The sequence below is a fragment of the Giraffa tippelskirchi genome, chromosome 3 (assembly GCF_054371585.1).
Source record: "Giraffa tippelskirchi isolate mGirTip1 chromosome 3, T2T-mGirTip1v1.2.pri, whole genome shotgun sequence".
Taxonomy (NCBI): Eukaryota; Metazoa; Chordata; class Mammalia; order Artiodactyla; family Giraffidae; genus Giraffa; species Giraffa tippelskirchi.
The window spans coordinates 149,790,133-149,806,467 of NC_137277.1; the positions used below are offsets into that span (position 1 = coordinate 149,790,133).

A 16,335-nucleotide genomic window follows, 5' to 3' on the forward strand; every position below is an offset into this window, starting at 1 on the left:
AGGCTGTTAGATAAAATTTTATAGTTGCTTTAGAAATTTATTACCACCTATGTGACTTTCATTTTAGGTATATAATTTAAGAGTAAACTTTCTATTTTAGGTCACATACAGTATCTTTCCACCATCATCAAAGACAGCAGGAGAGTTTTCCGAAAGAAGTATGGTGTGCAATTTCTCCTGGATACACTTAGGATTTATTATGGGTATGATGTCCTTCTTCTCAGTTTGATAATATGTCTGTTACTTGATTGGAGCACTTAGATTGTTATATTTTCTAGCAATTCTGATACCTTTAACTTCAGAGAGCCAGGATGTTGTGAAGGTTAAAATGATAAACAAGGGATCACATACAAGGGCAACTTACTCAACTTTTCTGTGCTAAGGTTTTCTGCTTTGTGACAAGGACAACTGTATGATTTCCTATGTTTATTTTTAGGATTAAATTAAATGAAATAATAATGTGTAAAGCACTTAAAATTGTGTCTGCTACACAGTACATAAATATACAGTGTTTTTAACAATTTATATCTTTATTATTGCAACGCCTAACTTAAAAAGGTTTTTCTTAAAAGTAAAAGAAGCCAAAGATAATATGAATTCTAATAGTTACATGCAAACATCTTCTTTTAAACCATGAATTCTTTTATATATAAAAGTACAAAGATGTAAAAGTTAAAAATTTCAATTGTTTCTTGTTTACTTTCCATTTTAGGAGTGGTTGTAAATACAGTGAGCTGTCTCCCGATGATATTCGAACAATAAGGACTTCTTTGTATGGACTAATTAAATATTTTTTGAGCAAAGGCGGAACTCATGAAGAGATACAAAGTATTATGGGTTACATAGCTGCTATCAATGAAGAAGAACAGGTATTATGCTCTTGATAAACCTGTTAGTTTTAATAATTAAGTTGCTGTATCGTAGTCTTTTAAACTTATATGTATATACAACATATTTTAAGAGATGTTTATAGTGTCACATATAATATTAGTGTACAGTTAAATAAGTAAATAACTGAAAGTTTAATAAAGTAAATGGCAGTGTAATAAAATATTTTAATTAGCTAGAAAGCAGAGCATGGAAATAGTTGCCCTTGCAATTATGAAGCCTATTTTCATAGGCCATGTATTGTATGTTTAACTATTAACAAAAGTTACTAGGTAGATTTCTCACAAAAATTTTAGTATTTAATAGGTTCATAAAAATTTTACATAAAGAGTAAATTATAACTATTTCTATTTTTAAATTCTTTCACATACTCTATTCATTTATACCTCAGAACTACCCTTTGAGACAGTGGTTCTCAATATATGGACCCACTTACCTGAGAATTTTTTAGAAATCCAAATATATATCCAAATCAAGTCCTCAAGGTGATTCTTATGTATGGTAGAATTTGACCACTGACATAAAATATACAGACCAGGGATTGTTCTTCCCATGTGTACATTTGAAAATATGTGCTCAGAGAGATTAGGTGACTTAACTTAAAAAGTCACACAGCTGATAAACCTGGAAGTATATAACCCAGGTGTTTTTGTTGCTGTTTCTGTATTCTTTTGGTATACCACTCTCAACACCAAATCTGAACAGCCTTAATTTAATTTATGTTGACTGAGGAATTTTGTACTTACTGGTTATATGACTTCATAATTGGTATTATATAGATAAATTATCTTAGGCTATTTTCTTATAAGGTTGAACTATCTCAAAAGCTTCTCATTATTTAGAATAATGAATAATCATCTTATTTCATGATCGCTGTATTGTCACCTATGCTATAATTCATTGCTAATAATATTTTCTTGATCAATTTAGTCAAACATTTATTAAATACTTAACTATATATTTATTGAATACTTACTATACACATACATAGAATAATACTAGATATTGTAGGTATTTAATGATGAAAGAATTATCATTCTTGTTTTTAGCTTAATGAAGGCAGGGATTGATAAGAAAAGTTTATAAGTAATTATGAAACTAAAAAAAGTCATGATAATATCTGTAAGAGAAATATGAAGTAACATGAGATTTCCATAGGAGAGTGTTAGATGTTGAGGAACCAGGAAAGACTTCATGGAAGAGATGGCTGTATGGAAGAGAAAGACTTGATGGAAGAGAATGGTTCAGTAGGTGAATGTGGGTAGTGAGAGGATGTGCAAAAGGAAATGGAATAAAAGTGTGATGAAGGAAAAGGCAAGGCAGGTTCAGAAGACTTCTGATAATCTAGTTAAGCTAAAACATTAGGGGATATTGGATTTAGTTAAGTAACTATTTATGGTTTATGACTTTTATTTGTGCTTCTGTGTATGAGTATGGTTATTTGTTTGTGTTGCTTAATTTTAAAAGCTTCTTGGAATTTTGGACATTCTCGTCAGTCTCCTACGTACCAGCCCGACTAGAGGTCAGCTTTTCTTACTGCTGTTTGAACCTGGAAATGCTGACATACTTTATGCTTTGCTCTTAAATCAGAAGTACTCTGACAAGCTAAGAGAAATCATTTTTAAGGTACGAACAAGTCTTAAGCATCTTTATATTTGGGGACACTTTTGGGTATATGAATTTACTTGGAAGATATCCCTTCTATGAATGTTAATTCTTTTTTCACATCCCTACTTCTAATTTTAAATTGTTTGGTTTGTTTTGGTATATATTTTTCATGTTTTTGCTGTTTGTGTATTTAAAAACTATATTATTATAATCTGATTAGTAATTTCAGTGGAAAATCCACTTTGTCATACTCAATAGAAAAACTCTTACCTCCTTTTGACTTCCAGTGGGTCTATGTGGCCCATTATACTAAGCTTATTTAGCACCCACTATTTACCAAGCACTAAGTCCATTTTGTGGCTCAGATGGTAAAGCGTCTGCCTACAATGTGGGACACCCAGGTTCAATCCCTGGGTCAGGAAGATCTCCTGGAGAAGGAAATGGCAACCCACTCCAGTATTCTTGCCTGGAAAATCCCATGGACGGAGGAGCCTGGTAGGCTACAGTCCATGGGTTTGCAAAGAGTCGGACATGACTGAGCAACTTCACTTTCACTTCTTTAAGCCCATTTTATGTATAGTTTATATAGTCCTTGCAGCAACTTTATGAAGTGGATATTATTATTATCATCATGTTACAGATGAAACTGAAGTGGAGAAATTAGTAACTTGTTAAAGGATAGGACATGTTTTATTAAGCTTTCCAGAATATCCCAGACTTTGAACTTTGACTGAAGCCACCCCCTCCACCTTTTTGGTTAACTAAAATTAAAAAAAGCAGTCATATTTCTACTGCAAATGCATTTTTTTCATCATTTATTCTCCTTGGTTATGCCAAATTGCCTGTAACAGTTGTTTCCCCCTACATCATTAGTGTGACATGAAGTCTACTCGTGGTGTTATGTTTGGATTGCCTCTATTTGGAATTCCTAAATTTTGGAAAACAAAAGTACATTAATGATGATCTGACATAGTCCCTCCTGAGTTTTGGTTATGGTGACCCCTGAAGCTATTCTTTAAAGTATGTACCCATACAGGGTTCCTATATGGAGATTTAATGTCATTTCTTCAAAAATGGCCCTGCAGATGTTGTTCATGATACTATTTTGCCAAGATTACCCTTTCCATAAAAGCTTTCAGTATGTCACTTTGTAAAATTATTGATTTAACGTCAAGATGTTTGAGGTTACTAATTCATTCTTCCATTTTAACATATGGATGAGGTGTTTCACAGTATTTCCTTATTGCTGAAAATTATTTTGACAACTATCACATAAATAGGTTACTAGATTGATCTAGAAGTGTCTTTCTTATCTTTCAGAGCACACTTTTGTTCCTCTTGCAAGCTACAGGATTTTTTCCCTCTACACTTAAAGCCATTAAAAGAAAATTTTAAATTATTTCTTTTATCTACCAAGAAATTGATATAAATCGGGGTTTGAAACATATTAATTATTCAAATGCAGTTGCATTTCAGTCCAGCTTATTTTTAAGTTCATTTTTTAATGATAGCAAGATATGGAATAGTCTTCCCTATTAGTGCTATTTTTTTTTAAATTCTTAAGGAATAAAATGATGCTCCAAAAACATTGTACACTAATATTTATTCAATATTAACCTAAGTGACAACTGTTCTTAGTTTTCTATATTGAGATGAATATATTACCATTGTGACCAGGTTATGGAACAGATGTTGAAATGCACAAATGTTTATGAACGAAGTAAGCAACGTATTCGACTCAGAGAAGTTGGCTACTCAGGATTTGGACTCCTTCTTAATGAAGCACCTGTTAATACTTCTCTCATTAAAAGTCTCACCAATCAAATTATAAATACAGGTATGACTGAGGCTAAAAATACTGATGCATCGAAATGTTCTTCATCCTCATATAATTCTACTTGATGGCTGTAAACTTTTTTTCTTCTGAAGGTTCTTTACCCCTATTTCCTTTTAGGTTGCTTTTAAAATTACCTGTTACTTGATTCAGCAGAGCTTTCATTGGATGCTGTTTCACATATACCTGTTGTTTTTGTATCCCCAGAGCATAGCATAAAACCTTACTTGGCATGCCTTCAGTAGATGTTTATTGACTAAGTGATAAGCAAATAATTGACTATGTAAAAAGAAAAGGACATTAGAGAAAATGTGTACAAGATATTGTTTTTCTTTACAGAGCTTAAAATCTTAAAACTGAAAACTAATTTTAGATATTCTTTTTTGTTTCTAATTTTGCTTTTATAAACCTTTTTGTTAGTATTTACTACAAACTGTAGAATTTATATCAGATGCTAGAGATCCAGAAAGATCTAAGATAAGCTTCTTTGTCTCGAGTGGTTTATCATCTTATTGATAAGACATATGCATAAGAAGGTAATACAAGTATAAGATCCAAACAGTATGGACAGTATGTTTAGGCAATCAAAGAATAGCTATTTAGGGTTTACTGAGGAAGATGTTAAAAAATTATAAACCTATTGTCTTTGTAAAATTTAAACATATCTGTGATTGTTACTTAAAATGAAAGTTATTTCAGGATTTAAGTGACTATTATGTATCATTCTTTTTTTGAGAAAGCAGAAAGCTGGAGGCATCATACTTCGGGATTTCAAACTATACTACAAAGTTATAGTAATCAAAAGAGTGTGCTCCAGTATGCATAAAAATAGTCACATAAAAAAGTGAAATGGAATCAAGAGCCCAGAAATAAAACTTTGCATGTACAGTAAACTAGTATTTGATAAGGGATCCCTGAACTCAGTGGAGGGAAGATAGTCTCTTTAATAAACGTGGTTGGGAAAACTGAATATCCACTTGTAAAAGAATGAGAATGGACCCATATACCACCCACAAAAGTAACTCATATAGATTGAGGATTTAAGTGTAAGAATTGAACTGTAAAAATACTAGAAGAAAACAGGGGAAAAGCTGTTTGACCTTGATCTTGGCAATAATTTTTTGCATATGACAGCAAAAGGAACAAAAATCAAAATAAACCATGGGATTAGATCAAACCAGAAAACTTCTACATAGCAAAAGGAACTATCAACAAAAGGAAAAGGCAGTCTATAGTATGGGAGAAAATGTTTATAAATCAAATCTTATAAGGAGTTAATATCTAACATATATAAGGAAATCATATAACTCAATAGCAAAAAATCCAATTAAAATATGAGCAAAGGACGCGAATAGACGTTTTTCCAAAGAAGATATACAAATGGCCAACAAGTACATGAAAATATGCTTAACATTCTTAATTATAAGGGAAATGAAAATCAAAAACACAGTGAGATATCACCTCCCACCTGTTAGTTTGGCTGTTAGCAAAGAGAGAAGAGATAAAAAGTGCTGGTGGTGAGGATGTGGAGAAAAGGAAACCCTTGTGTGCTGTTGGTGGGAATGTATTATAAACTGGTGCAGCCACTACTGTTGTTTTTCACTCTCTTAAGTTGTATCTAACTCCTTGCAGCCCCATAGACTGCAGCATGCCAGGCTCCTCTGCCCACTATCTCCTGGATTTTGCTCAAATTCATGCCAGTGGACATGAGTTCATTAAATTTGAGCTGACTGTCCATTGAATTCATATCTAGTCAGCTCATATTCAATGGATATGAATTTGCAGCCACTTTGGAAGGTTCTTAAAAAATTAAAAATAGAACTACCACATGATTCAACAGTCCCTCTTCTTGGTATATATCTAAAGGAAATGAAATCATGTCTCAAAGAGGTATGATCGGCACTGCTGTTTATTATACTATCATTCTTGATGATCAAGATACAGAAACAACCTAAGTATCCATTGACAGATCAATGACTACCAAAAGTCAGGCATATATATATATGTGTGTATATATATACACACACACAAAATGGAATTATTGGCCATATAAAAGAAGGAAATCCTGCCATTTGCAACAACATGGAAAAGCCTAGAAGGCAATCTGGTAAGTGAAGTAAGTCAGGCAAAGAAGAGCAAATGCCATGTGATCTCACTTAACCTGTGGGGGGAAAAAGTGAGAAACAGGGTAGATGGGTGGTTGCCAGAGCTGGGACAGTGAGGGAAACGGGTAAATGTACAAAGAGTGAAAACTTTCAGTTGTAAAATAAGTATGTTTTGCGGATCTAAGTTATAACATGGTGACTGTAGTTAACAATACTGTGTTGTGTATTTGTAAGTTGCTAAGAGAGCAGACCTTAAATGTCCTCACCACAAAAAGAAATATGGTAACTATGTGAGATAATGGATGTGTTAAATAACCTTATTGTATAATCATTTCACTATATATATATATATATATATATATATATATATATAAAATCATTGTGTTTTGCACCTTAAACAATGTTTTTATGTCAATTATATCTTAATAAAGTTGGGGGGGAAGGCATCTTTGTTGACAGCAGGAAAAAAGTATAAATGAATATGTCAGCTTATACATAACTATTAACACATTTCTTTCTGTTTTTTCTCTAGTACTTAATTTTAACTGTTTGTTTTTTTTTCTATCATAGATCCTGCTATTAATTTCAAAGATCTGTTATCTGTGGTATATATATCTCACAGAGCCTATATAAATGTCAGGGTGGTCATCTGCAGAAAGGTTAGTAAACTTTAAAAATATACTCTAAGAATTGCAGTATTATTGTATTGTGAATAACCTTTAGATGAAGTATTTTTCACCAGATATAATTTCTGATATGATGAAGTATTTTTCACCAGATATAATTTCTAATATCTTTTATATGACATAATGTTATAGTTTACTTTTTTGAGGTGAATTAACTTTATGTAATCGGAGAAGGCAATGGCACCCCAATCCAGTACTCTTGCCTGGAAAATCCCATGGATGGAGGAGCCTGGTAGGCTACAGTCCATGGGGTCGCTAAGAGTCGGACACGACTGAGTGACTTCACTTTCACTTTTCCCTTTCATGCACTGGAGAAGGAAATGGCAACCCACTCCAGTATTCTTGCCTGGAGAATCCCAGGGATGGTGGAGCCTGGTGGGCTGCCGTCTATGGGGTCGCATAGAGTCGGACACGACTGAAGCGACTTAGCAGCAGTAGCAGCAACTTTATGTAATAATAAGAAATATAGCATACAGATTTGTTCTTCTTCACCATACATGTGCTCCTGGAAATAATGCCCTTCCCAGAGTCAAAACTATTCCCAGAGACTATTTTCTTTATTAAGATCCTTCAGTTGTGACCTTTTCTAATTCATATACCATATTTTAGAGTTTCTGAATCTTTTGACCTTTATGGAAAGGGTTTTCTGTAGTTTATGAGTGTATTCCAACAATGATTTGCCTTCAATCCACTCATTTAACCTTGAACTAAGTTGATGAATGGTTATCCCATGTGCTTCTTCCTGCTTAAAACCTCTTCTACTGGCAACCAATGACCAGTCTGGTATTTAATTTGCTTCCTTGCTTTTCTTTTTAATTTTGTTCCCTAATTATGTCACAGTACTTTTCCACCAGTAAATCTGGATATATATTTCTCCTTTTTTTCTTTAATTTTTATTTTATTTATTATTTATTGATTGATTGCACTGGATCTTTGTTGCTCCACTCAGGCTTTCTCTAGTTTTGGTGAGCAAAAGTCTTCTCTTTGTTGTGGTGCACGGGCTTCTCATTGCAGTGGGTTCTGTTGTTGTAGAGCATGGGCTCTAGGTACTTGGGATTCAGTAGTTGCAGCATGCAGGCTCAGCAGTTGTGGCTCACGGGCTCTAGACATGATGGGCTCAGTAGTTGTGGTACACGGGCTTAATTGCCCTGCAGCACGTGGAATCTTCCTGGGCTAGGGATCAAACCCGTGTCTCTTGCATTGGCAGGTGGATTCTTATCCACTGTACCACAGGAAAGTTCCCATGTTTCTCTTTAACAGCTGCATAGTTTTTTATTCTATGACGGTTCTGTAAAGTATAATCTGGTTTCCTGTTGATGGACATTTTATATTGTTTCCTGTTTTACCATGTTAACAAACTTCTGTTAGGAGCATTTTATTTTTTAACACAGATATTTACCCATCTGTGGTAATACATGTGTAGGACATAATTCATGAAATGCAATAGCTCTTCAAAGAGTTTTCACATTTTACATATTAATGGATTTTGCTAAATTTTTCTTGAAGCAAGTCATGTAAATTTATCTTTTTCCTCTCAGTGTGCAATTAGAAACCTCTCCCAGTGCAGCCTAGTTTTTATTCATTATGTGTTTATAAAATAGCTGTAAGATAAGTCTTATGAAACTTTAAAATCATGAAAAGTTTCTTTGCCTACCAAGATTTAATATGTTTAAAGCTGATATTCTGCACTGACAGAGGCATAGTAGCTCACTGATTGACAGTATTAAGTGAGGAAAGACACTTAACATGTCATTGTAACTCACTTTGACTCAACTGGTTTCTGTACCAGCGTCAGTGTACATAAGAACCATTAATTTTGAAGCGCACACTGACGTAATTCATCTCCTGCTATGAAATTTGTCAGAGTTAGAAATTCTGATAAAGAGATACTGTATAAACACTGGGAGCCAAAGTTCTTTCCATCTACTTAGAAGTTAATCGGCTTTGCGATTTAAATCTTAAAGATCCTAACAGCATTTCTTATAAATTTTTAAAAATTTTTTAAATAATTTTTTTGGAATACAGTTGATTTACAGTGTTGTGTTAGTTTCTGCTGTACAGCAAAGTGAATAAGTTATACATATATCCACTTTTAAAGATTCTTTTCCCATATAGATCATTACAGAGTACTGAGTAGAGTTCTTTGTGCCATACAGTTGGGCTTTGCTCTTCCCCAGTACCGTTGCTATTCTCTACCAGAAGGCTGTGTGGTGTAGTGGGGAGCACTTGGGTTCTGGGGCCAGACTACTTTTAACAGCATTTCTGATATAGTGTTTGAAAATTTGTTTTTATCCAAAAAATATGAAGTCATTTGGGATTCTAGAGATCATGCACATTGTCACGTTAATATCAACTCTTTAGTTTCAGTTTCTTATTCTATCTAAATAGCAGCATCCATCTCACTGGAAATAGTTTTCTGGAATTAAAGTTCAGTTTTTGTTTGTTTGCACCGTATAGAGTTAATGAAAAAAAATATTTTTGCAAAAGCAACCCATTAACTTTGCTTGGGGGGGAAAATGATATGGGACGTTATTCTTAGTGTACTTAGGGTCTGTCAAAGTTGCTTATGTGTTCTAATGACTCCCCAAACCCTAGTGTCAGAACTGTGCGTGGCACCTAGTTGTTGTTCATTTCTAAGTCATGTCTGACTCTTTGTAACTCTGTGGACTGCAGCATGCCAGGCTTCCCTGTCCTTCACCATCTCCAAGAGTTTGTTCAAACTCATGTCCACTGAGTCAGTGATGCCATCCAACCATCTCATCCTCTGTTGTCGCCTTCTCCCCCTGCCTTCAATCTTTCCCAGCATCAGGGTCTTTTCCAACGAGTCAGCTCTTGGCAATAGGTAGCCGAAGTCTCAGAACTATCCAATACTTTGGCACATAGTTGATGTTCAGTATTTGCTAAACAAATGTAGTAGGCTCATGGAGAGTATTTAGTTGAGAGGATATAACTTTATTACATTTTATATATGCCTTAAATCAGTTTATATTTTTTCTCTGACCAAATTAAGTTAGTAACATGAGTATGTTGGTATGTGGGGGATTATTTTATCTTTTTTCCTTTTTTATCTTTCAGCAAATATTTGAATATATCCCTACTGTAGATATACAATGAGTAATATTCAGATTAGTTGTGAACCCAGTGTCTGCCCTCCAAACAGTTTCTAATCTAGTTAAGAACATAATCTGTTGAAAATGTATCCTCCACAGTTTCTTATTAAATTACTTTGTCATGAAATAACTGAAACTGTTTCTGATGTAAAGTACCATTTACCTTTTGACAAATTTTTGCATTCTTAATATCTTTGCAGATTCTACAGATTTTGCAGTCCCAGGCAGATGCAGCACATCAGATATCTCAACAAGTGGGCTGGCAAGACACCTTAGTTAGGCTTTTTTTAAAAGCAAATTTTGAAAATGGAAATACTCTTCATAAGCACAATAGGGCTGTTATAATGAAAGACAATGATAAAAATATATCAGTGGAAGATATGAAGAGGAACTTTGACGAAAAGACAGATGAAGAAAAAATTGCCTCTTTTGCCTCAGCTCATGTGTCTTCAGATGAGTGGAGTTTGGAGGATAGACATTCTCTGGACTCAAACATGCCATTATTTCAAGAAGATAGCTCGATGGGAGAATTATCTTTCAAATCAGAGAATCAAGAAGAATTCTGGCATAATAACCCTTCACCTCTGAGTTTAGATCTCAGTGGCATTGATTCATGTGAGCTGAGTGATGGTGGAAGTCAAATGCCAGACAGCCCGCCTAGCACACCTTCCCCAATAGAGTCCATGAAGCCATTTCCTGTGCAGCCTGACAAAGAAAGCAGTGTCACAAATGATGTGGGTTTTAGTGATGACTTCTCTTTACTTGAAAACAAAGAGGTAAGATGCCTTATTTGTCCAAATGTGGTTTTTCTTTTTATATGTCTAACCTCAGAAATGTGTGATTGTTAATAACATCATATATTATTCATGTTCCAAGTCTCATGATTGAAGGTATTAGACACCTAGAAGTCCCACAGTGGTGAGTGTCTTGAGAGCAAAGCCAGTGTCGTATTCCTCTTTACATCTCTGGGGCCTTCCTAGTAAAGTTCTAAGTTCTTCCAGACACCTTAAAAACATGTTAAATGATTATAATCTATGTACCTGATGGTTCTCTTTATGTGTTTTTAACACCCCTTCCCTCCAATAATTTCATATTACTTTTATCTTTCTTATAGAGATGTGAGGAGGAGCTTATTCAGTTACTCACCAATATTTTGAGCTGTGTAATGTGTAAGGGACTAGAAAAGTCTGATGACGAAACTTGGATTGAACGGGGACAAGTGTTTTCAGCACTAACTAAGCCAGGAATATCCAGTGAGCTACTTCGACCATCAGATGAAATAAAACTAATGTAAGCATTCCGTTCGTGATATCCCCTCTCCTTTTGAAAGTGGGCAGGAGTCTAAAATATTTGTTATTGAATATTTACTCCATATTCAGTGGGTGGGGAGAGAGAAAAGGGGAAGCTTTGCACTCAGCCCTTTTCCTGTCTGTTGCCATTCTAGTGGGATCTGGAGAGAAATACAAAGCTAACTCCAAAGTGAAGAGATTTAAATTTTACATTAATTTGGGTTTGAAGTGATTATATACTTATTGTTTCAGTTGTTTCCTGTAGTATCTAAGGACTTGGTGCGTTGTGTTCTATAGTCTAGCCCAGGTTTGAGTGCTTCCATGCTAAAGGAAGGGAGTAGTGTTTTCATGAAAATTACTCCTCTAAAGCTTTGAGTTCCAGGCATAGGGTAGGACGCTGTAACAGCAGCACAACAACAGAATTACTTTATTGTTTTTCCACAGAGCTAGACTCTATATAAGGCATAAGGCTTTCTTCCCTAACATTTCCAATTTCAGTTTTAAAAGAAACTTTTAAATATCTCATGGCCAGAATGTGAATTATTTTCATAGCTTTTTTTTTTAAGGTCAAGTCAAACACGTAACTTTTACTCTGCCTTTCAGTATTAGGTTATGTTAAAGATAGATACTCCAGAGATGAAAAAGTGGTTTCATTGTTACTAAAATCCATCCACAATGTCTTATGATACGTGCCAGTGAGAGTGTATCTTTGGAAATACACTCTTGTTAATAAATAGCTGGCTTTGCTGTTGCTGTTTTCTTTTCACTTTTTAATGACCTGTTATTTTTATAAGTATAAAGTGGTTTTACTTTGCTTTATACCTAGTTTGCTGCAGAAGATGTTAGAATGGGCTGTCACAGAAAACAGAGAAGCAAAAACAAATCCAGTAACTGCTGAAAATGCTTTCCGACTCACACTGATCATACAGGACTTCCTGCAATCAGAGGGACTAGACAATCCAAGCGTGTGGACTGAGAAGGTGCGTAACATCTCTTTGAAATCATTTTTTTTTTTGGTAGTAAGAGACTATTCAAAGAAATAAATTTTATATCCTTTCTTTTCAGAGCATTAATATTTAAGCAGATGCAATAAACAATGGATAAGATGTGATAAATAGTTACAGATTTTGTTAACTATTGCTAGGATAACTTTTTTGTTTTTTACCATCTGAATATTGAATTAGCCTTGAAATATTTATGATTTGTATTATTGTTGGGGGAAGCTCATCATGGGTAGATTTAAAAATGGGAATATTTTTATATCTCAATTTTTCCTTTGTGTTAGCTTTTAGAGGATTTGATGCTGCTCTTTGACAGTCTGTCAGTTTGGTATTCGGAAAGTCCAGTATGGGTGAAACTCTCTCAGATTCAAATCCAGTTGCTGCTTGGCTTCATTGGAAGGGGTAATTTGCAGGTTTGTTGATTTCTTTTGCATTATGTTATATACTTGCATGCTAATAACTGAATGGCAATTATGTTTTCAGCACTTTAATTTTTTAGTTTCAAAAATAACATGATTTAACTCTGCTTTCAATTTTGTAGGATTAGAAACAAGCTTGAGAGGCAGATAGTCAGTTATTTTTTCCCTGATGTTTGTGACTCTGTATAATTTATGGTTTTCTTTTAGAGCATTAATACATAGCTTATATTAGAGGGTGTTACTCACATCATCTGTATTTAGCATAGCTAGGAGCTGTATAGCCTACATAGACTTTTTGTACATGTGCAGTTTAGGGTTTGCATTTTTTTGTTTGTTTTGTTTTTCTTCTTAATTTTTTTTTTTATTGAAGGATAATTGCTTTACAGAATTTTGTTGTTTCCTGGCAGACCTCAACATGAATCAGCCATAGGTATACATATATCCCCTCCCTTTGGAACCTCCCTCCCATCTCCATCCTCATCCCACCCATTTAGGTTGATACAGAGCCCCTGTTTGAGGTTCCTGAGCCATACAGCAAATTCCCGTTGGCTATCTATTTTACATATGGTAATGTAAGTTTCCTTGTTACTCTTTCCATACACCTTACCCTCTCCTCCCCTCTCCCCTTGACCATAAGTCTATTCTCTATGTCTGTTTCTCCATTGTTGCCCTGTAAATAAATTCTTCTGGATCATTTTTCGAGATTGTGTATATGTGCGTTGCTGCTGCTGCTAAGTCGCTTCAGTCGTGTCCGACTCTGTGCGACCCCATGGATGGCAGCCCACCAGGCTCCGCCGTCCCTGGGATTCTCCAGGCAAGAACACTGGAGTGGGTTGCCATTTCCTTCTCCAGTGTGTGAAAGTGAAGATGCTCAGTCGTGTCCGACTCTTAGCGACCCCATGGACTTTAGCCTACCAGGCTCCTCCGTCCATGGGATTTTCCAGGCGACAGTACTGAATATGGTATTTATCTTTCTCTTTCTGACTCACTTCACTATGTATAATAGGTTCTAGGTTCATCCACCTCATCAGAACTGACTCAAATGCATTCCTTTTTATGGCTGACTATTCCATCGTGTATATGTACCACGGCTTCTTTATCCATTCATCTGTCAGTGGACATCTAGGTTGCTTCCATGTTCTAGCTATTGTGAATAGTGCTGCAATGAACAATGGGATACATGTGTCTTTTTCAATTAGGCCTTGCATTTTTAAGAAATTTTTTTTTTAAATTACTCCTGTCAAAATCTTTTTCTATGCTAAAACACTACTTCAGTTTTACATTTTTCTCATTTTTTTCATTTATTAAGCATTTAGTGAAGACCAAGTGTTAACTTTGTGCTAGGTTTCTGTAATGAAGGTAAATCAAAGATGGACACGTAGAATATTTATTGTTTCTATTTTAAATTAAAATGTTAAAGGTTAGAGAAGTTCCATGCAGATTTTAGTCTGTCATCTTTCTGTTTACTTGGCTGTTTGTGATTACCTGGGTTGAATTAGTCATGACATATGTCCCGTGGCTATTTCAGTTCAGTTCAGTTCAGTTCAGTCACTCAGTCATGTCCGACTCTTTGTGACCCTGTGGACCTCAGCACACCAGGCTTCCCTGTCCGTCACAAACTCCCGGGGCTTGCTCAAACTTATGTCCATCAAATTGGTGATGCCATCCAATCATCTCATCCTCTGTCATCCCCTTCTCCTCCTGCCCTCAATCTTGCCCAGGATCAGGATCTTTTCCAGTGAGTCACTTCTTCACATCAGGTAGCCAAAGGATTGGAGTTTCAGCTTCAGCATCAGTCCTTCCAGTGAACATTCAGGACTGATTTCCTTTAGGATGGACTGGTTGAATCTCCTTGCTGTCCAAGGGACTCTCAAGAGTCTTTTCCAACACCACAGTTCAAAAGCATCAATTCTTTGGTGCTCAGCTTTCTTTATAGTCCAACTCTCACATCCATACATGACTACTGGAAAAACCATAGCTTTGACTATATGGACCTTTGTTGGCAAGTAATGTCTCTGCTTTTTAATATGCTGTGTTAAGTTATGTCTACGTCATGGCTATTTACCTGGCTATACATTCATTTGTGATATTGAAATTTTAAGTACTTGTGGTATGAGAATTGGGGTGTGGATGGTTTCTAATATAAACTTTCTATAATGTTGATAAGAGCATGAGGATGTTAAAATACCATACATGTGCTCTTTTTAAAGAAGGCCATACTTTTCAGTAAGTATTTTTTTCCAATCAGAAAAGAAAATACGCTCATTGTAGAAAATACACAAAAAAACATAAAGAGAAAAAATTAGGTAAAACGTGCTTTATTCTATAGCCTAAGAAGCGATCTCTCAACATTTTAATATTTTTTTCTGTGTATATATTTTTTTTGGGGGGTGATGGAAACCATCATATATTTTGATAATTTTGTGTTCTTTTCTATTTTTCTTACAACTATATTAAATTTATTTCCCCATGTTACTAACTTTTTTAAGATAGTGGGCTTTTTCCCTAATCATAAAGGTAATACATTGTCTTTGTAGAAAACATGGAAAATGCAGAAAAGCTCAACAAAACTAGACATTCTGGTATATAAATGATGAATGTTTGAATTGTACAGCTTTTAAATACAATTTGAAAATATATGAACTAAGAACTTTTATAAAGATTGTTACACTCTTTGTCTAGTAATTCTACTCTAAAACTGTATCCTTAGGTAGTAATCTAAAACATCAAGCAATCTTTGTACACATAGATGTTCATTTTAGTTTTCTTTTTTCCTCCATGCAGGAAGAGAACAAAGATAACTTTTTTGGCCTTTTCACTGAAATGAGCCTGGTGGCTGTTAAAGCCCTTGGAGCCAGCATGCTGGGTAGCTAATTGTTTTAGATGTTAGGACTTTGTTTTTTCCCACTGTTAATCACCCTCAGTGTTTTTCTCCTTGGTGAGATTTCCAAGGAGAAATAACATGTCTGTTATAATTTGTTCACCATTAAATATCCAGTGCCTGTCCCATAGTAGGACTCTACATAAATACCTATTAAATAAATGAAGAGTTGTAGCACCTACAGCTAAGACTTGATTCTGTCAACCAGTAGTTAGTGATCTAGAACATTTCTCTCTAGCTACTTGTTTAATTTCACTCTCTCAGGCTAAAAACGGATTTCTCTGAGGTCGTGCATGTTAAAAGATTGGGAAAGGGACCACTTCCCTCATAGGGGTTTAAACAGAATTGCCTGCAAAATGAATCTGGCCAGCAAATTTGTTTTATTTGGCCCTTTTATATTATTTAGTTCCCAGCATTTAGTTATAAGGAGATTTCACATAAATGCCAGAATTTCCCAGCACGTCTTAAAGCAGGACCAAGTAGCTATTCATTTCTTTAAATGCTGCATATGGTC

General features: G+C 34.9%; 1 protein-coding gene across 6 annotated transcripts in view; it reads left to right on the top strand.

Annotated features, from left to right (window-relative positions):
* The window catches only part of NBEAL1 (neurobeachin like 1), a 150,208-nt gene that overhangs the window by 73,777 nt on the left and 60,096 nt on the right, over nucleotides 1–16,335 (top strand). For 5 of the 6 annotated variants that reach the window (XM_081581943.1, XM_081581947.1, XM_081581945.1 and 2 more), the window contains 9 exons: nucleotides 101–203; nucleotides 713–869; nucleotides 2,356–2,514; nucleotides 4,174–4,333; nucleotides 7,006–7,094; nucleotides 10,432–11,007; nucleotides 11,346–11,521; nucleotides 12,347–12,500; nucleotides 12,806–12,934. In XM_081581943.1, coding sequence (XP_081438069.1) covers nucleotides 101–203; nucleotides 713–869; nucleotides 2,356–2,514; nucleotides 4,174–4,333; nucleotides 7,006–7,094; nucleotides 10,432–11,007; nucleotides 11,346–11,521; nucleotides 12,347–12,500; nucleotides 12,806–12,934 — 1,703 coding nt within the window. The remainder of the gene's footprint in view (nucleotides 1–100; nucleotides 204–712; nucleotides 870–2,355; nucleotides 2,515–4,173; nucleotides 4,334–7,005; nucleotides 7,095–10,431; nucleotides 11,008–11,345; nucleotides 11,522–12,346; nucleotides 12,501–12,805; nucleotides 12,935–16,335) is intronic. The other variant, XM_081581946.1, reaches the window with a different exon arrangement.